This window comes from Asparagus officinalis, chromosome 7 (genome assembly GCF_001876935.1).
Source record: "Asparagus officinalis chromosome 7, Aspof.V1, whole genome shotgun sequence".
Lineage (NCBI taxonomy): Eukaryota > Viridiplantae > Streptophyta > Magnoliopsida > Asparagales > Asparagaceae > Asparagus > Asparagus officinalis.
The window spans coordinates 21083533-21105501 of NC_033800.1; the positions used below are offsets into that span (position 1 = coordinate 21083533).

Sequence of the window (21969 nt, forward strand, 5' to 3'; positions counted from 1 at the left end):
AGTCTGTGATTGTACTCACAGTGTGATTGGTTAGGATGTGGGGTTGGGTGTAGGGTTTATGGGTATAAGTTTGGACAAATTTTCAAAACCAACCCATTTGATGTTTTAATTGTAAAAAACGACCCGTTTCTAACTTATTTAGAGAAACCGACCTGGTTTCAGCACTGTCGCTGAAACCAGGTCGGTTTCTCTAAATAACTTTACGAAACTTCACGGGAGTTCAACTCCCGTGAAGTTTAAAAACGTAGTAAACTTCACGGGAGTTGAACTCCCGTGAAGTTTCGTAAAGTTTTTTTCAAAAACCGACCTGGTTTCAGCGACAGTGCTGAAACCAGGTCGGTTTCTCTAAATAAAATAGAAACGGGTCGTTTTTTGCAATTAAAACATCAAATGGGTTGGTTTTGAAATTTTGTCCGTATAAGTTTAGGATTTGAGGTCACTCTAGAGTCATATGTTCGCCAGGACAGCCCACCGTCAGCTGGGGCTTTTTGGATGGCTAAAAAAATAAAAAAAATCAAAGAAAAGAAAAACTTATTTCCTATAATATGTTCTTTTCTTGTGTTTGACTTACTTCTTAAAAGTAGGAAATGATATGAGATGAATTGTCACCATATTATTGGATGATGTGAGTGATTTTTTAAGAAACAAATTTCATGATATTTTGAGGTTGTTTAGTTGGCTAAAAAAACAAGAAAATCAATTATAAGAAATCTATTTTCTATAGTAGGTTTTTTTCTTGTGTTTGGTTCATTCTTAAAACTAAGAAAAGAGATGATATGAGATGAGTTGTCATTATATTATTAGATGATGCGACTCATATTTAAGGAAACTCATTTCATGATTTTTGAGGAAATAGATAGAAATCAACTTTTAATGACATGAGATGAATTGTCACCATATTATTGGATGAAGTGACTCATTTTTAAAGAAACCATTTTTAAATAAATCTATTTTTTATAATAGGTTCTTTTCTTGTGTTTGATTCATTCTTAAAAGTAAGAAAGAAGATGAGATGAGATGAGTTGTCACCATATTATTGGATGATGTGAGTGATTTTTAAAGATGGAAATGAATAGAAATTAACCTTTAATAATTTCCAATATCCTATTTCATTTTCTTTGATTTTATGAAACCAACCAATTGGTCCTACTAGTTGCAGACCATATGGACAAGGAATACCCCGTAACACAATTCCACTCCACTGGAGCATATGCGCCCTCAGAACAGCTGAATGCTGTTTTCGAAGAACAGCCGATCGAGGCGGCGGTCCACGGCCAAATTTGGAAACTGATGCCGACGGAGATCAAAGACGTCAGCAGTGACGAATTTTGTGTGAGGTCACCGCACCCGTGCGGGTTGAATAAACGCCGTCATGAATCTTATTTAGTTTGGATCAAATCTTTTTCTTGGAGGGCAAGAAGCCGGACCAGTCTCCACCTCAAAGGCTGCAGCTATTGCGTAGGTTATCTGCATGCTCGTAGGAAATTGCCACTATTTGACCCATGCGTAGAAATTAAATGCTCTCACAAGACCTAAATATATCAGAAGAGAATGAGAGCATAGTCAATTTGATGATAAATTGACTTTAGAGCATTAATTTAACTTACATTGCCGGCGGAGCTAAATAGTATCAGTAGTGTCACATACATGACATTACTTGATTACATGCACGCAACTATAGCAGGACACTAATTAAGGAATGATAATTCTGGATGTTGCCTATTTCAATAAACTATAATGAGTAACATGAGGATACTACTGAGACAATCCTCAGTCCCTATTGCTTTTCATATACGAAGTGCTATGTAATGAAACGTTTCAAATATACCATGACTAGCAGACACTTACAAGTTACAACTTACCATGCATCTAAATTTCTACTTTCTTTGCTTGAGAGAATGGTTTTTCCAATGTTAAGTCCCTAAATTTTTAATTTGAAATTAGCTTTTTTAGATCATTGATATTGTTATTAGATCTGTCATCTCTTATAAATTATTTCAAAATTAGCCCCTCAAACCATTAAAATTGCTGCTACATTTCACAATTCTCTAGAAGTTGATTCTGTTGGAGCAATCAACGACAAAGCAAATAGAAGTATAAAATGTATGAGTAGAGATTTAGTGGGAGAAGCAAATAAAAAAACTCTTCTAAACTCTTGGTTACTGTAGATACAGTACTTTGACCCCTTTCTTTTTTTCTTTTTCTCTTTTTTCTCTTAGGTAGAAGGATGCATGAATGCCTATTTAAAGACTTTACAATGTGTTTCATAATAGAATTCTAGTTTGATTATAATTCCTAGAGATAACTAACTCAAATCCTTTTAGAATTAGGATTAACTTCAACATATCCCCCCTTAATCCTAATTCTGTAAGGTCTTCATTCCTATCACGTGCTTCAACTTGACAAACGCTTCAAACTTTAGAGGTTTCGTGAGGATGTCCGCAACTTGATCTTCAGACTTGCAATAATCAACATGTTCTCGTTCTTCTCAACATTGTCTCGTAAAAAGTGGTAACGAGTATGAATATGTTTGCTCCTTCCATGAGTGACTGGATTCTTTGCCAAATCAATTGCGGACTTGTTGTCAACATAAATCTTTGTAGGACCTTCAACTTGAATATGAATCTGACTTAGCATATTACGCAACCAAAATTGTTTGACAAGCACTCGACGTAGCTGCTACATACTCCGCTTCACAAGTTGAGAGTGCAACAATAGACTGCTTCTTCTCAACACCGATGATGGAAGTTATAATCTGACGACTTCCAGAATGCTACAATTTGAAGACTTTCACGTGGATCGATGAAGGTTACAATCTGACGACCTTCACAACAATTGATGAAAGCTCTAATCAACAGCCTCCACAATCAACATCGGGAGTTACAATCTGACGACTCTCACATATCAGAGAGCTAAAGTAAAGATTACAAAATGATGATCTTTGCAACACTTCGACAGAAAGAGACTACAAATCGACGGTCTCTTCAAATCAAGACGTGAAAGTCCTCCCCGCGTACCAGCATCAAGATGCGCCGCGTTCATAGCCACGAACGTAGCTCAAACGCAGCTCCAAAAGCTGCAAACGCAGCTCAGATTCGGCCGCCAACGCAGCTCATGTTCAGCCGCAAACGCAGCTCCAAAAGCTGCAAACACAGCTCAGATTCGGCCGCCAACGCAGCTCATGTTCGGCCGCAAATGCAGCTTCCAAGCCACCAAACGCAGCTTTCATCCGCTGCCAACGCAGCTTCCATCCGCTGCCAAACGCAGCTTCCAAGCCGCCAAACGCAGCTTCCAACAAGATGCCAACGCAGCTTCCAGACACTGTGTTCAAGCTTCCAGACACTGCGTTTGAACGCAGAATTCACACCAGAACGCGGATTTTGCGTTTGACTCGTTCAAACACGAGCTGAACAGTTTCAAAACCGTTTTCCACGATCTGAGGGGATCACAACTCCACTCAGGAGTGATTTAAGGGACGGTTACATCCCATTATCCCCACTTAGGAGCGAATTAAGGAGGTGGTTACACCCCTTAATCCCCTATAAATAACTGAAAATCAATTCAGTTCAGGGGGGTCTGCTAGATCTTTCATCTTTCTTTTTGGCAGCAAAGAAGAGATCATTGGCTGGTCTAACCAATTACGGTTAAGATCAATCAACTCATCAAGAGTTTTAAAACTTGCCACGCAAGTTCTCCATAACGTCAAATCGTGAGGAGAAGATCATGTTCCAGTGAAATAAGACGTCGGATCGTCAACGAGAAGCAAACTCGACGCGAGCAATCGAGGGAGGCATCTCATCGCCACCGTGAAGAACCCAGTTTTAAACCAAGGCTCTTTTGTAATCAGGAAATCCAATTGTAATCGAGAGTTGAGAGATTTGTAAACATTCTTTTTCTAAGCAGTTAGAGAGAATAAAATCAAATACATTTCTTTCATTCATTTTTCTTATTGTAAATTTTCCAACAAACAGCAGTCGACCGTGACGGTCGACCGTAAACTGACATATGAGAAAACAGGTTTGAAAGTTGATTTTCTGATTTTAAAACCCTGTTTAAAATATCAAATAATTTCCAAAAAAATATAAAACTTTAGGAAATGATTGTAGACATGATAATAAACATGCTACAAAGACTGGTTTTTAAAAAGGATCTCCCCAATAAAAAATATCATCATTTTGCAAAATAGTCCAAAACATGAAAATATGAATATATGAGTTTTAACATTTTAGCTTAACCATGTTTTGAAATAATACAAAATGATTTTATAGACTTGAAGAAAGATATAAACTATTGTTATGAAGTCTATAAATAATGAATATAGTATTTTCACAAATACAATAGAATATGAAACATATGAGTATGAATATGAATATATATTTGTTTCATATCTATGAAATTAAACCAAAACAACTTATCCACATAAAAACAAACATGTATGAATATAAATATTTATTTATATGCTAGTAGAAACTTTGTTTGTGGATAAACCAAAATCCAAAATGTGTACATATATATATATATATATATATATATATATAACTATATATATATATATATAAGAGAGAGAGAGAGAGAGAGAGAGAGAAATATGGAGAAACTTGGTACCAATTTTTTCATTGAACTTGGTAGTAAGGTGGTCAAATCTAGACCATACATCATGCATTGGAGATGGAGCCTCTTTTTTAAATTAGGCTGAATAGTGATTGAGGCTCTCTCTCCAATGCATGATGTATGGACTAGATTTGACACACTCACTACAAGTTCAATTTAGAAACTTGGTACCAAGTTTCTCCATATTTCTTATATATATATATATATATATATATATATATATATATATATATATATATATATATATATATATATATATATATATATATATATATATATATATATATATATATATATAATATAATATATATATATATATATACATAGAAACCAATAAAATGTGTGTGTATGTGTATGATATTGAGCTTAAAGTACTTAACACACATAATATAACACCTAAACTAAATTACCCAAGCTATGATCTTGATCTTCAATAAGCTCTTCTTGGTAATCTTGCGGATGAAGCTTGAACTTGGATCTTCAACTTGAATTGTATGGCTTCACTCCACAATTCTGCCAACCTCCATTGGATATGATCGTGAATACGTAATTCCATCCATCCTCTAACTCGTTGTTTGCCTAGAATAAATACGAAAATACAAACACTAGATAAACAATATTAGAAGTAAATTGTTTGTTAAACATCATCAAAAAAAGAAGGCCAACATGATTCTTAGGCTAGAATTCCTGATCCTTCTGCACAAACAAGAATAAACCCGTAGGAGGGCGGGGTTCGTTTCCCCCGTGGTACCTCTGACAGTCAAGTCAGCTAGTGATCTTGAGTTGGGTTTGAGGGAGAGTCCCTGGGCCATTGAGGTTCTTAGCGGGTACTCTTTTAGAGTTATCACTCCTTAGTAAAGATAAATTCAGAGCTTTTATGAAGAAGTAGTAGAAAAAGAATCTCCCCTCTTTGTTACCTTCTTTTCCTCCTTTTATAGCCTATTGCCTCTGAGATTTTGACCCTTGGCTTTGACTATGCACAGGAGGTGGTTAAGGGATGAACAGATAGGTTATTGAGTCATCCTTCTCCTTTCGGATGTAGACTGGCGATTGGAAGAGAAGTCATTCGGGTACAGGAGAGAAATATCTTCTCAGTATCCTGGATTTAACATATGAGGTAGGGTAGAGGATAGGCCAGCTACTTGTTCGTCCTCCCCTTCCAGATGGCGGTTGGTGATTAGAGAGGAAGCTATTCGAGCTAGGAGAGCATCATGGCGATCTCTGGGAAGTGACTTAGTGGAGAATAAGCGGCTTATGCATGGGATTTGTCAGAGCGGAGATCTCGGTGGGACTGATCAATGTTGTAGTGCCGATTGACATCTGAAGCGAGCTTAGTCGGATCTTATCCCTTTAGTCGAGGCGGGTTGATCTTGTGAGTCATTATTATGATTTGCCGACCCGATAGTCGAGTGAGCTTTAAGTTGAGTGTATGGTCGAGTGTATGGTCAAGACGTCTGCTCAAGGAGTCATCTTAATTACGAGGGATCGACTAATCCCACACTTCGAGTCAGTAATGATGACCCTTGGTCGAAAGATGACTCGTCTGCTCGGCTGGCCGATAGACCTGCCCTTGGTTGGGCTTTTGGGCCTCTAAGCTGGTTTGGACCATGCCCTTTTTAAGCCTATGCAGACAATCTCTTGACATTTTTATTTTTAGATGGTAAATTACCATAACAGTTGGCCCCTTTCATTTGGAGCTGACTTTAGTCAGGTCCGAGTGAAATAGATACGAGTTTGCTCAGGGTGTTGAGATTTTTTAGCCAGTTGATCGTGGCTGGAGACGTGGCGTAGAACTTGCTAACCGCCAATCTTCTATAGGTTGATGTTTTCGGTATCGGGAACCATTTTTTAAAGGAAACGAGGCATCGTGGGTAGAGTGAATGGCGCCTTTACTTGCAAATTGATTGGCGTGAGTTACGAGCGACGGTTGGCATTTTCGAGCGATTCATTTTTGATTTTCAAAACAGATCTTCCTTAGTTGCTCCAGGATTGAGCCTCTTGGATTCTTCTGCATGCTTCTTCGGAGGCTTTATAAATAATTCCTGGTGCTATTTTGAAAGAACACTCTTCATCAGGAACATTTCTCCTCATTGATTCTTCCTTTCTCCTAAGAGATTTTACTATGGCTTTTCCTCAGAATGACCGCGAGAAGAAACTTATGGTCTTGTTTCTGTCTAGGTCGAGAATGACTTTGGGCGAGGCAACCTGGTTGCATGATGTGTACGATATTTCTCGTGCCATGACCATAGGGGTACCGAACAGTCTTACTCCGGTGCATATGCACGGCAAGGATCGAGTGCCTCTCTATCTGGTGCATCTGTAATGTGGATTGCGTCTGCCACTGCATCCCTTCGTCAGGGAGGTTGTTGCAGCTTTGGGGGTTTCCTTGTGCCAATTTCACTCACACGCCATTTATACCTTGATGGCATTTATAGACGCTTACTCCGAGGCGGGAGTGCTGCCCACCATCAGTTTGCTTGGGCATGTGGTTAGTGTAGGGTCTGCTGAGGGAGACCCACATTATTTTTTCTATTGTCGGGGTGATTTTCGCTTGGACGCCGATCTCCCAAAGCTGAACGAAGAATGGAAGAGGTTCTTAGTCTGGGTGTTTGGTGCCGACAACATGTTGTCCTGCTCAGGTTGGCCTGAAGTACAGGAGAACAAATTGGAGCCGAGGGCTCTTAGTGATCTCGAGGCTAGAGATCTTGAGAAGCTCTAGCATCACCTCGGTCTTCAGGAGTCTGGAGCTCTGGACGGAGAGGAATTCCCGGAGATGGGAGGGTCCTCCTCGTCTTCCTCCGACTCTGAAACGACAGTCCTTCCTCCACCAATGGAGGTCTGTAAAAGAGGGGCTGACTCGGAGGAGCTGAGTTCTTCCAGGAGGCCTTTGAAGAAAATGAGGAAGGATTTTGGGGGCGGTGGTTCTGAGCCTTAGGAAGGAGTTTTTAAGTGTTTGATGTTTTTTTTGTGAGCCCTATCGGGCCTTTTGGTAAAAAATGTACGAAACTTTTTTTTGAATGAGAAATGATTTCTCCTGTCTTTTGCTTTCGAGAGTTGCAAATGCTTGATGAAATAGTTGATCATATTATGACTCCGCTTTCTTTTCAAGAATGTCATTGATCATTGTAGATTAGATAACATATGCGGGATAAGTGTCGACATCTTTGTTCCCCCATTTGGTCGAGGAGTAATTATTGAGGTCGTCCTTAGGGTTGTGCCTTAGGCTTATCCTGATGAGGAGCCAAGGACTTTGTGCCGACTGTGGAGTCGTTGTGCCTTGGGTTTATCTAGATTAGGAACCAATGGTTTTATATCGACTAAGAATTCGTTGTACCTTGGTTTTATCGTTTTATCCTGAGAAGGTACTAAGGGCTTTATACCGACTAAGAAGTTGTTGTGTCTTGGTTTTATCCAGATTAGGAGCCAAGAGCTTTATACCGACTAAGAAGTTGTTGTGCCTTAGTTTTATCCAGATTAGGAGCCAAGGGATTTATACCGACTAAGAAGTCGTTGTGCCTTGGTTTTATCCAGATTAGGAGCTAAGGGCTTTATTCCGACTAAGGAGTCGTTATGCTTTGGTTTTACCCTGAGAAAGTACCAAGGACTTTATATCGACTAAGAAGTCATTGTGCCTTGGGCTTACCCAGATTAGGAGCCAAGGTCTTTATATCCGACTGAGAAGTTGAACGTCTAGAACTCTTGAGAGTTGACTAGGTCTTTGGTGTCTTTCTTTTTATTTGACATTTTCATTGCTTGGATGGTGTCGAACTCTTGTTTCTTTGCTCAGATGCATTTTGGAGGTGGCTTTCTGCTGGGGACAAGGTTACTGAGACGGAGCTTTCTGGGTTGTTTCATGTCGTCTTTGAACAGACTTGTTTTGATGAGAGCGAGTTGTTGCTCCTTTGGCTGTCTTTATTGCCAAACTGAGGAATGCCCGGACTTGGGGGTTGCTTTTCCTCTCGAGGGTGAGCTATTTGGCTTTAGATATCGTTTAGCTGTTGACATATTCGCCATCTCATCAGCCAAGGACCTTTCTGAACTTTTAAGTTTTTGCTGAGGTCCTTGCTAGTTGACGATGGACACGGGGATTTTCAACAGATCTTTCTTGTCCACCATCGGTTGCTCTGTTAAGCCCGGTATTTCGTTGTTTGAGCTTTTAGAAGATGTTGCTCGACGGAGGAGGCCCAGATAACTTTTGTGATGGGGGCTTCTTGTTGGTGAGAATCCCAACGCCGAAGCTTTGTTCCCTGGAATTTGATGGGATCATGACTTCCCCTTGGGGTTTCCAGGGATAGCGACAGTCGGACCATCCTATAAATGGAGGAGCCTTCTTGTAGGGGGGGGTGCAAGTCGTATGCTTCGACCACCAGTTCTTACTTCGACTTTGGCGGTTCTGAGCATCTGTTGGGGGGTCGAGGCTATTAACCTTCCTAAGAAGACCAGTTAGTGAGCCCTCGAGTTTTCCCTGCAATCTCACCCTTGGTGAGGAAGGACTCTCCTTTGAAGGCGGTGATGGTCCGAGGAGCCGACCATAGACCTAATCGTTGCTCTTGCTTGTGTGATCTATTACGGATGAGGAGCTTGAGCGATACTGGATCTGATCATAACCCTTAGGGTTCTGTTTATGATCCAACCTCATGCTTCTTGGCTATCCACGCGGTGGGGTTTTTATCTGTGGCGGCGATAAGAAGCCTTTGCTTCATCCTCAAGCCAGACAAACACCATAGTGATGTGTCTTTTCTAGGAGGGCTTTCGGGGTTCCACTTGGCAAATACTCCCCAGAAAGCTGTTGGAGCTCTTGAGGGCTACGCCTATGTTGGCTCCTCATAGCCATAGGTGTTTGCGTCAAAAGTTGGTTTTGTCATAGAATTCATTATATCTTCGATCGATTACAATAAATTCAAAGAAATAGTCTTTTTATAAGACCTCTTTTACACAACAAAATGAAAATTACAACTCTTGGGAAACAAACGCAGGATCGTTGTTTGGATCACTGCTTGCGTGGAATCTTTGCCTGTGCCGGGGGTGCGTTAGCCCGTGGACCACCAAATCACAGATTCTGATCGAATCGTGAGGGGTTTATGATTCTGACTTCGTTTATCGAAGTGAGAACTTGAAACGATATCTTATCAAGGTAAGATAGTCGTTCTTCTTGAAATCAAGTCAAAGCCTGAATATCAAGGAGTTGCCAGAAACTCAAGAACTCTGCTCTTTCTCTGCTCTGAAGTGCTCAAAATGATCAGCCCCTCTCAAAAATGGCCTTCGGGGGGTATTTATAGCCCCTATGAACAGTTGGCGGAAAACAGGCTCGCGAGACAGCATTTGTAAAGACTGTCTCTCCCCACGAGACAGTAAATACTGTCTCTCCCCGCGAGACAGTAAATACTGTCTCATGAACAGTAACCGTCTGGCAGTTTTTGTTGTAACTGCCTTCCCACGTTTTCAAACTCCGTTATTTTAGCAGTTGTCAACGTGATTCTCGCCCACGACGTTTCCCATGTTCTTTGGCAGTTAATGGCCACGTGTCGGCGGTTTATAAAACAGTTTCTGAGCCTTTGAGAACTGTCTCGCACGGAGAGACAGTAAACACTGTCTGTTCATGGAACGAATCGAGAGGGGATTTTGGCTTTGGTCCTAACTGTTTAAAGGTTTGACCAAGATGGGAATTTGAGACGATCCTAACTGTTTAAAGGTTTGATCGTTCAATTTGTGGACCTCTCGTTCATGGAACGAATCGAGAGGGGATTTTGGCTTTGGTCCTAACTGTTTAAAGGTTTGACCAAGATGGGAATTTGAGACGATCCTAACTGTTTAAAGGTTTGATCGTTCAATTTGTGGACCTCTCGTTCATGGAACGAATCGAGAGGGGATTTTGGCTTTGGTCCTAACTGTTTAAAGGTTTGACCAAGATGGGAATTTGAGACGATCCTAACTGTTTAAAGGTTTGATCGTTCAATTTGTGGACCTCTCGTTCATGGAACGAATCGAGAGGGGATTTTGGCTTTGGTCCTAACTGTTTAAAGGTTTGACCAAGATGGGAATTTGAGACGATCCTAACTGTTTAAAGGTTTGATCGTTCAATTTGTGGACCTCTCGTTCATGGAACGAATCGAGAGGGGATTTTGGCTTTGGTCCTAACTGTTTAAAGGTTTGACCAAGATGGGAATTTGAGACGATCCTAACTGTTTAAAGGTTTGATCGTTCAATTTGTGGACCTCTCGTTCATGGAACGAATCGAGAGGGGATTTTGGCTTTGGTCCTAACTGTTTAAAGGTTTGACCAAGATGGGAATTTGAGACGATCCTAACTGTTTAAAGGTTTGATCGTTCAATTTGTGGACCTCTCGTTCATGGAACGAATCGAGAGGGGATTTTGGCTTTGGTCCTAACTGTTTAAAGGTTTGACCAAGATGGGAATTTGAGACGATCCTAACTGTTTAAAGGTTTGATCGTTCAATTTGTGGACCTCTCGTTCATGGAACGAATCGAGAGGGGATTTTGGCTTTGGTCCTAACTGTTTAAAGGTTTGACCAAGATGGGAATTTGAGACGATCCTAACTGTTTAAAGGTTTGATCGTTCAATTTGTGGACCTCTCGTTCATGGAACGAATCGAGAGGGGATTTTGGCTTTGGTCCTAACTGTTTAAAGGTTTGACCAAGATGGGAATTTGAGACGATCCTAACTGTTTAAAGGTTTGATCGTTCAATTTGTGGACCTCTCGTTCATGGAACGAATCGAGAGGGGATTTTGGCTTTGGTCCTAACTGTTTAAAGGTTTGACCAAGATGGGAATTTGAGACGATCCTAACTGTTTAAAGGTTTGATCGTTCAATTTGTGGACCTCTCGTTCATGGAACGAATCGAGAGGGGATTTTGGCTTTGGTCCTAACTGTTTAAAGGTTTGACCAAGATGGGAATTTGAGACGATCCTAACTGTTTAAAGGTTTGATCGTTCAATTTGTGGACCTCTCGTTCATGGAACGAATCGAGAGGGGATTTTGGCTTTGGTCCTAACTGTTTAAAGGTTTGACCAAAATGGGAATTTTGTGAGGGAAGATTGATCTAAAGAGGTGATCGAATCTCATCTCAGCAAAAGAGTATTCGGAAGTCATAGTAGGAGTTTAGTGTTTATCACTTTGTTCATAATGATCGGGGTTATCCCTAAGAATATTACATTTAACATTCTTCCGGGAACTTCCCGTTACATGAATTATCCACCCCCAGCTTTCTTTGCAAAACTGGGTGTAACGAGGAGTACGTTATCCTCAGTCGCATGTTCGGGTTATCCTTAAGAATATAAGATTCTCCAGGAACTTCCCGTTATATAAATCATCCACCCCCAGTTTCCTTTGCGAAACCGGGTTTAACATTGTACTCAGTTGGATAATCGAGAAGCAGTTTATACTCATATGCTCTTTGGAGTGTGGGGAAACAGTTTATACTCGTGCACCCACTGGAGTTTTGGTTGTCTTTACTCGACTTCTTTCGTCGTTATGACGCCGGAGTCAATTAGGGCTTGGATCTTGTTTTTGAGTCCAAAGCAAATCTCGGTGGGATGAAGAACCCTTCTGTGGTACGCACAGTAGTTTGGATCCGTAATCCTCTTAGCTCCATCCTGATCTTTAATAGGTGGTAGTTCGATTTTGTCATTGGCGAGGAGGTATTCCAAGATGGCTGGAGCTTCATCATCTTCGAAAGAATATTCCTTTTGAAACCTCGGATCGAGAGTCGCATTCTCAACGATTGCAGATGTCATTGGTTGGCCTCTCTCAGCTTTCTTTCTTTTAAGAAAGTGCTCAGCTTGTTCACCCCGAGATTTTAACTCCTTCCAAGTTGTGGATGGCACGACCCCCAGAGCTTCTAGGACATCGATGGAGAGGTTATTGTGGCATGTTTGCAGGATGAACTCCTCTGTAATAGGATCTCTGCAATTCATTGCTTTGTTACGGAAACGTTTGACAAAATTGTCAACTGACTCTCCGTCTTTTTGCTTCTCATCCAAAAGGGTTCCGATTGACACTTCGGTGTCATCATCGAAGAAATTGCTGAGGAACAAACTTTCCATGTCATCCCAGCAATTGACGCTCTCTGGCTTGAGCCGTCGGTACCAATCGAAGGCGGGCCCACGAAGGGTGCCAACGAATGACCGAACCATTAAAGCCTCGTTTCTAGAAATCATGCCTAAATGAGACTTGAAATAAATCAAGCCATTCTCTTGGATAGGGACATGGAATACCCGTCTTTTTTACTTCTTGAGCCGTCATCAAAGCGTTGATTTTGTTTTCAAGCTCTTTCATTTTCTCGTCCTCGTCTATGTCTTCATTCGAAGGACGTTGACGAGAATGAGTTAGACCACCCCCTGTAAGAGGTGCTATTGAACCACCCCTAATATCGTTATTGGGAGGATCCGTTAAACCACCCCCAGGGTTATTGCTATTAGGAGGTGTATCAGCATTAATGACTTCATCCACTTCTGGATCACTGTCATTTGTAACATTCTGAATGTGGTGGCTGGATTCAACTCTCTGACTGGACTCAGGGGGTTGAGGTTGTTGAGTTAGCAACTCTCTCATTTGTTGAATAGCTAACTTCATCTCTGTCTTCACTTCAGCTCTAATTTCTTCACGTTGTTTGGCTAGAGCTTCTTGAAGTATTTGAGCAAATTGATCAGAGGTGATCGTGAGTACTTCTCTGGTTTGTCACGTGCTAGACATTGTATCATCAGAAGCGATTGCAGAATAAGTGTCCGAGAATTCATCCTCCGAGGACATTCCTTCTTGCATTCTCTTGTAATTTCTGCGTCTGATGGCTCCTAATTGGAGTCGAGACATCCTTTGAGCAATTCTTGGATTGACTCTTCCTCTCGGAGAAAAGTCAGGATTTGAGTCACTTGAATGCCGCTTAGACTTTCTTTTATCAGCCACGTTGATGGTGACTTCGGGGAATTCATCATCTTGGGCAACTGATTTTCTTTTGCGGAAATGTCTCGACTTAGGCTTCGACGATACAGAGACTTTTCATGGGATGGCTTCTCGTTTGAAACAGTCACATTCTAATAATGCTGCTTTAACGAGTCGCACACAGGAACAATGAGAGTTTATTTCTCGAATAACTCTCTTCGAAAATTATTCACAACCCCAACTTGATAATACGATTCATCGGTATGATTGCCAAAAAATCGTATCGTCTGTTGGCATGACCTCCCAGGTATGACGATATCATTTGGTGAATACGTCTTCTTCTGGGGGTGTAAAGCCTTGTTGGCATTCTCAGGATAATTTATTTTTGTCTTTGAGCGATCCAAGGTTATGTCAGGAGTCGCTCGTTTAAAACCACCCCCTTGCGGGTATGGAGTCTTAACGGGCTCCGAATACTGATTTTGCATAAATCCAGACTTTGGAATCCAAACTTGGCAGAGTTTCGGTGGTTCTTTAGTCACCGTTTCCGTCCTCCTTTCTCGTCTTTGTTGTAGGAGAGCTCGGGCATGAGTAGCGTTTGCACGACGTTTTTGTATACGTTCTTTGAGGGTCGAACGAGCCCTTTTGACAATAGTCCATTCCTCCGTCGTGAGTTTAGCAGAGACATGAGTGATTGGTCGTTGAGACAACTGAACCACTCGATGCCTCCTCGACTCTAAGTCCGCATGATAACGAACTCCGTCGGTTTGTTCCAAGGCCTTAGACATTTGATGAGCGCGGCGTTGGCGTTGTCTCTGACGAGCTCTTTTCGTCAATGCCAGCGGGCTTTGATTTAATGACTCCTTAATTGGAGAAGAGTCATTATGAGCAGAGAGGTTGCGAGTAGAATCCTCAGCAATAATTAGGCGAGAGTCTTCATTTTGTGCATTCTTTGGCATGGACGTCTTCTTCAATTGTGAGATCCTCTTGTACTTGCGAGACAATGACGATCTTGAAGAGGATGATGAGAGATATTCCTCAAACTTGGTTTGGTCGAATTCGTATTCGACCATGGATTCAACTGGAATCTTGATCGGCTGCGACACGACGGTCTCGACAGCGAGACCGTTGGCTCCCACTGTGGTCGCCAGTTTGTTTGCGTCAAAAGTTGATTTTGTCATGGAATTCATTATATCTTCGATCGATTACAATAAATTCAAAGAAATAGTCTTTTTATAAGACCTCTTTTACACAACAAAATAAAAATTACAACTCTTGAGAAACAAACGCAGGATCGTTGTTTGGATCGCTGCTTGCGTGGGATCTTTGCCTGTGCCGGGAGCGCTTTGACTCGTGGACCACCAAATCACAGATTCTGATTGAACCGTGAGGGGTTTATGATTCTGACTTCGTTTATCGAAGTGAGAAATTGAAACGATATCTTATCGATGTAAGATAGTCGTTCTTCTTGAAATCAAGTCAAAGCCTGAATATCAAGGAGTTACAGAAGCTTGAGTACTCTGCCCTCTCTGCTCTGAAATCAGCCTGTGGATGCTCTCTGATCCGCCCCTCTCAAAGAAATCACCTCGGGGGTATTTATAACCCCTGTATGAACAGTGCTCGCGAGACAGCGTTTGCTGTCTCGGCGGGCGAGACAGCGTTTGCTGTCTCGCTGGCCGAGACAGTGTTTGCTGTCTCGCCCAGCGAGACAGTAAATGCTGTCTCGCGCGGAGAGACAGTAAACACTGTCTCGCGCGAAGAGATAGTAAACACTGTCTCTCACGGAGAGACAGTAAAGACTGTATCTCACGGAGAGACAGTAAACACTGTCTCGCGCGGAGAGACAGTAAACACTGTCTCGCGCGAAGAGATAGTAAACACTGTCTCTCACGGAGAGACAGTAAAGACTGTATCTCACGGAGAGACAGTAAACACTGTCAGACTGTCTCTCACGGAGAGACAGTAAATGCTGTCTCGCGCGGAGAGACAGTAAACACTGTCTCGCGCGGAGAGACAGTAAACACTGTCTCACGCGGAGAGACAATAAAGACTATCTCTCACGGAGAGACAGTAAACACTGTCTTGCGCGGAGAGACAGTAAAGACTGTCTTTTTTTTCTTTGATTTTTTGATGATCTCCTCTTGAGCTGTATTTGGATATCTATTAGCATTTTTTGACGTTTACAATAGGCTAATCCTCTTTAGCTTGAATGATACAATTCTAGACTTTATTTAGCTTGAATGGTGTAATTCCAGTGTTCTTTAAGAATGGACAGGACCAGACCCCTATTTGGAATTGGGCATTTCTTTTCAGAGAGGAGAGTGGGCCTCACGGTAGGCGCCAAACTGTTGATGTCCGTGAACACACAGTCGATGTGGTTGCGGTTCTGGTCTCCGCGCTGGCGGCAAAGAGGGAGCGGATGAGAGATGAGGCCTACTCCTCCTCCGACTTTATACCTGATTCTTAGGCTGGAATTCCTGATCCTTCTGCACAAACAAGAAGAAACCCGTAGGAGGGCGGGGCTCGTTTCCCCCGTGGTACCTCCGACGGTCAAGTCAGCTAGGGATCTTGAGTGGGGTTTGAGGGAGAGTCCCTGGGCCATTGAGGTTCTTAGCGGGTACTCTTTTAGAGTTATTAGTCCTTAGCAAAGATAAATTCAGAGCTTTTATGAAGAAGTAGTAGAAAAAGAATCCCCCCTCTTTGTTACCTTCTTTTCCTCCTTTTATAGCCTATAGCCTCTAAGATTTTGACCTTTGACTTTGACTATGCACAGGAGGCTGTTGAGGGGTGAACAAATAGGTTGCTGAGTCATCCTTCTCCTTCCAGATGTAGACTGGCGATTAGAAAGGAAGTCATTCGGGTATAGGAGAGAAATGTCTTCTCAGTATCCTGGATTTGACAGATGAGGCATGACAGAGGATAGTCCAGTTACTTGGTCGTCCTCCCCCCTCCAGATAGCGGTTGGTGATTGGAGGGGAAGCTATTCGAGCCTAGGAGAGCATCATGGTGATATCGGGGAAGGGACTTGTGAGCAGAATAAATGGCTTATGCATGGGATTTGTCAAAGCGGAGATCTCGATGGGACTGATTAATGTTGTAGTGCCGATTGACATCTAAAGCGAGCTTAGTCGGATCTTATCCCCTTAGTCGAGGCGGGTTGATCTTATGAGTCATTAATATGATTTGTCGACCCGATAGTCGAGTGAGCTTTGGGTCGAGTGTATGGTTGAGACGTCTGCTCGAGGAATTCATCTTAATTACGAGGGACCGACTAATCACGCACTTCGAGTCGGTAATGATGACCCGTGGTCGAAAGATGACTCGTCTGCTCGGCTGGCCTATAGACCTGCCCTTGGTTGGGCTTTTGGGCCACTAAACTGGTTTGGACCATGCCCTTTTTAAAGCCTATGCAAACAATCTCTCGACATCTTTATCTTTAGATGGTAAATTACCATAACAGGTATGACTATATATAATTCCTAGAGTTAACTAACTCAAATCCTTTTAGAATTAGGATTAACTTCAACATCAAATTAATCTATCCAATTATGGATAATAATAGCAAATCTAAGAACTAGGGAGACATAATAGCATTTTCAATGCTTTGAGGGGCTAATTTTAGAATATTAGGGTCATTTTGGCAATGTTCTCAAAATTGGGCTACGGCTAAGCTTGACCTAGTTTTCAGAAAAACTGGCTTTTTTTTTTATCCATGAGGGGGTGGATTAAAAAAATCAGTTTAAGGGGCCTATTTAGGCCTACGAGTTAGCCTAGTTTTTCCCAAACACATTTGATTACAAAACAAGATCAAGATTAAACTTGATTCAATTTTTGTTGGTTGCCAAACACCCCGTTAACGATTAGACTAATATCAGGCGAAGAAAATACTAAAACAACATGACTCTTGTTATGAACGAAAATTTAGTGTGCTGTTTATTTTATTTTATTTTATTATTATTTCAAACGGCGACTTATCCCATTACTTGGCGGCTTCAAACTTGAAAAGCTTTGGACATTCTCACTCAAACTCTTAACTATCTGCATATGGCCAGCCAGCTGTTCTTCTACTTTTCAGAAGTCACGGACCAAGTATCCGGATCAATCCAACTACTAGGTCCCAAAATCATTATCATGATTTTTTTTGCACGTGTGTTTTGTTCAAAGGAGAACTGGTAATTAAGTTTCATCTTTCAAACATTAGGATCATTTTAATGGTTGTGACCCTAGAGTTTGACCAAAGTAAGGCGCCTACCAGTTATTTGGCAAGTCTATGTCTTGACATTTTAGAATTCCAAGAGGTTTGCCAAATCATAACTTCCTATTTTTCAGAGAAGTTGATGCATCTAAATAAATAGTTATTGTTATATATAAGATGAAGAATGGATATACATACATGCTAATTTAGTTTTAGCAACATTGCACTTCGATCACCTCCTATTTAAAACTGAAAAAATAAATGTCATAAAGTTTTTAAAGTCGCACTTTCATACCTGAAGTTTCCAATGCAATGCAAATGTGAGAATTTCCCTCCGAAAATTCTCATGTGACAGTTTTTATTTTTAGAACATTTTAACCCTTATTTTTTTGTTGAACTATTGCCAAACCTATCAAAATCTAATTTTAAACATACCTTAATTCTATCTTAAAATAGGATTTGATAGGTTTACAATAGATTTAACAAAAAATAAAAGCTAAATGTTCCAAAGATAGCATGGGAGTGTCGCATGAGACTTTTCGGGGAGAAATTCTTATGTTTGCATTGCATTGGGAACTTTAGGGTATTAAAGTGCAACTTTTAAAAACTCTAGGGCATTTATTTGCTTAGTTTTAAAATGAGAGTCCCTTAAGTACAAGGTTGCTGAAACTATAGGGTATCTAAGGGTATGAAAAATGAATACACATATACACGATTACACTTCATATCAAAATTGCCCACATGACGAAGGCTCATTGAGCTATAAACAAAGGGTAAAATAACCGAAATGCCTCTTTTTTTCATATCGAAAGGCTTAGAATCGCCCGCTAAGATGCGGGCTATTCTAATAGGATGCGCACTTCAAATACTTCGCACAAATAGCTTTAAGAGAAAAGTGAACTGTTTTTTTAGAAATGAATAATTAAATATATATGTGGGGATTTAAGAGCTAGAGAAAAGATAAAAATATTAATACATGGACCTGAATACAAAGGTAAAACATAAAACTGAGTATAATTATATACGGTCTATAAGAGAGGAGAAAGATAGAGAGAAATGAATTATGCACAAAAGTTAATGCAAATCAGGGGGGCTATAAGCTATTCATTTCTCTCTATCTTTCTCCTCTCTTATAGAGTGCTCTTGGCCACTCTATAGAAAAACCGAATTATATATTATGATGAGAATAAACCTGAGGTAACCTTCCGCTTCTATATCTTCAGCAGCATTTATCACCACCTAACTCATTTATAAGCATTTATTATTTCTAGAATTGACATTTTAAAAAGAACAAATTGAGGTAATCATCCTCCTCCTCATGATACGAGGAAACACAAATAATATGAACGAGTTCAAAGGTGATAAATGCTATTAATGAAGAGGGTAATCTGTTTAATCGCCTCCCTTGACATAATCTTCTCTCTCGAAAATAAAAGTAGACTAACTTAATCGGAAAAAAAAGGCAAAGGAGTCGTCGGATCAAGCGATAATTAGATACTAATCCAGTTAGCATTTACTTGTTTGAATCGAAAAAAATTGATTAGCCAACATGCTTTAATCTTCGTCGTTGTTGCAAAATTTTGACATTTCTAAGTATAGTCAGCTAAATCAAAGTTGTCGGACCAATTGGGCTTGTACAAGCAACAATGGGCCTTTGCTCCCCTTTGTCTTCTAATCTTAATTAAATCTTCATGTCATCGACAGCTTAGATTTAAATTATGTTAGGATTCGTTCGTCGGTCGGATTAAGTTCATATCAATCACCTTCTCTGTGTGAATCACGAAGAAGAGTTACCTACTTGTGCTTAACTAATGAACTTGATATCTGCGCACGTGTAATTGTGATTTGGATTTGGTGGAGAGCACATCAGCACACAATTATAAAGTAATGGAAATATAGGACGTGCTTGGCAAGAGGATCAGGACTCACATGAGTTGCTAGTGATTATGAGTTATTTCGGATATTTAGGTGTCTAGCTTACTATCATGTAAATGATGGGAAATTGAATCCGAGAGTTAGAAAAGCAGTCTTCGTGGGCTTTAGAGAAGGAGTTAAAGGCTTCAAGTTGTGGGATCCAGAAGACAAGAAGATAATCATTAGCAGAGACGTTACTTTTGATGAAGCTCACATGATGAGGCCTCAGATCCCTCAACAGGTGGAGGAATGTCAGATTAGTGGGATATCGCAGCAAGTGGAGGATGATGTGACTCTACAGACTTCAGATAGCAGTGTATCCATTAAGGCTCCTACAAAGGTGACATTGGGAGGAGATGATTTGACAGATGGGCAGATGCAGGATACAGTGGATGTTGGGACTCAGGAGCAAGGTCATGCTCAGGAGTTCATTGCAGCTAATAGACCAAGAAATATTCGTCGGCCAGCTAGATATGATGACGTGATGGTTGCATATGCTTTATTAGCTAAGGTCGTTGATGATTTGTTCCTTCTACATATAAGAAAGCAGAGTCAAGCTCTGACTCAATCAGATGGAGGGAAGCTATGGAGGAGGAGATGCAATCTCTTCATAAGAACGACACTTGGGAACTTGCAAAACTACCAAAGAGCAAAAAGGCAATTGGATGCAAGTGGGTATATGCAAAGAAAAAATGATCTTCTGATGGATACATTCGGTACAAAGCCAGATTGGTTGTCAAAGGGTATGCCCAGCTTGAGGGCATATATTATAACGAGGTATTCTCACCGGTCGTGAAACATTCATCTATAAGAATACTATTAGCATTGGTGGCACAGCTGGATTTGAATTTGGTCTAAATGGATGTGAAAACAGCATTTCTACATGAAGATTTAGAAGAGGAGATCTATATGTCACAAACGATGGGTTTTAGAGCTGCAAACAATGATGATTTGGTATATAAATTGAATAAATATCTTTATGGATTGAAGCAATCACTACGACAATGGTACAAGAGATTTGATAGTTTCATGACCGGCCAAGGATACACGATGAGCCCATATGATTCGTGTGTGTACATGCATAAGCTACAGAATGGTGAGCATATTTATTTGTTATTATATATTGAAGATATGCTCATTGCTTCTAGGAACTCTTCAGCCATTAGAAAGTTAAAAAAGGAATTTTCATCCGAATTTGAGATGAAGGACATTAGAGAAGTAAAGAAGATATTGGGTATGAAAATTGAGAGAGACGGGGTGAAAGGGAGGTTGAAGTTGGCACAGATGTACTACTTGCAAAAGATGTTGAAGAATTTCAGTTTTGATGGCAATGCTAAAGCGGTGAGTACTCCATTAGCTTTCCACTTTAAGCTATCAGCTAAGATATCACCTGTTTTAGTTAAGAACTGTGAATACACATCCAAAGTTCCATATGCCAATACTGTGGGTAGCTTGATGTATGCAATGATGTGTACAATGCCAGATTTATCATAGGCCGTGAGCATAGTGTCTAGGTACATGCACGACCCTAGGAAGAATCATTGGAAGGCTTTAAAGTAGATTCTACGGTATATCAAAGGAACCGTAGATGTTGGTTTGGTGTTTGAGAAGAATGGGAAGATTGTATTGGTTATGTGGATTCTTGTTATGCGAGAGATCTTGAAAAGCATCGGTCTACTACTGGATATGTGTTTACATTAGCAGCAGCACCGGTTTGTTGGAGATGTGCGCTTCAGTCTACGGTGACTCTCTCCACTACAAAGGCAAAGTATATGGCATTGACTGAAGCTATGAATGAGGCTTTGTGGTTGCAGGGGTTATTGGATGACTTGGGGATTGTACAGGAGACCATCAAGGTAAATTGTGATAGCATATCAACTATCTATTTGGCAAAGAACCAGGTGTATCATGCCGGGACAAAGCATGTTGATGTCAGATTCTATTTTGTTTAAGACGTCTTGGATGATGGAGATGTTAGATTGGAGAAGATCCACCCAAAGGATAATCTAGCAGATATGTTGACCAAAATTATCACTGGGGTGAAATTTGGTCATTGTTTTAAGTTGTTGAGCATTCTTCGTTGTTGAGGGCCTTTGGAGGCCATTGACAGAACTACGATTAGCTTGATCCTGGTTAGAGTGTACGTAGGCAGCCGTGATATATTGGTGCAGCTGTTGTTTTGGCCTGGTTGGCATTCGTGGTGTTCTTCTAGTATTCGTCCATAATTTGAGGTTTATCAAATGATGGACGAGGTGGAGAATTGAAGAAAAAACACACCTGAGATCGGAGCTTGACGACGTCGCCTGTGGATGGATCGAGCTCGCCTGCGTGAGGCAAGGAAGCTCGCCTATTG

At 40.8% G+C, this 21969-nt stretch overlaps 1 protein-coding gene across 1 annotated transcript; it reads left to right on the top strand.

Annotated features, from left to right (window-relative positions):
- On the top strand, positions 1165–21568 carry LOC109846802. Its single transcript, XM_020416049.1, has 3 exons — positions 1165–1337; positions 19671–20029; positions 21228–21568. Exons 1-3 carry the CDS (start codon positions 1165–1167, stop codon positions 21566–21568), a joined length of 873 nt encoding a protein of 290 aa, XP_020271638.1.

Excerpts from the sequence above, each read along its gene's own strand:
- LOC109846802 (XM_020416049.1), top strand. The coding sequence starts at position 1,165 with ATGGACAAGGAATACCCCGTAACACAATTCCACTCCACTGGAGCATAT. Across the intron at positions 1,338-19,670 it reads AGTGACGAATTTTGTGTGAG|GTGTCTAGCTTACTATCATG; the intron begins GTCACCGCACCC and ends TCGGATATTTAG. Across the intron at positions 20,030-21,227 it reads TGTTGGGACTCAGGAGCAAG|AATGGGAAGATTGTATTGGT; the intron begins GTCATGCTCAGG and ends GTGTTTGAGAAG.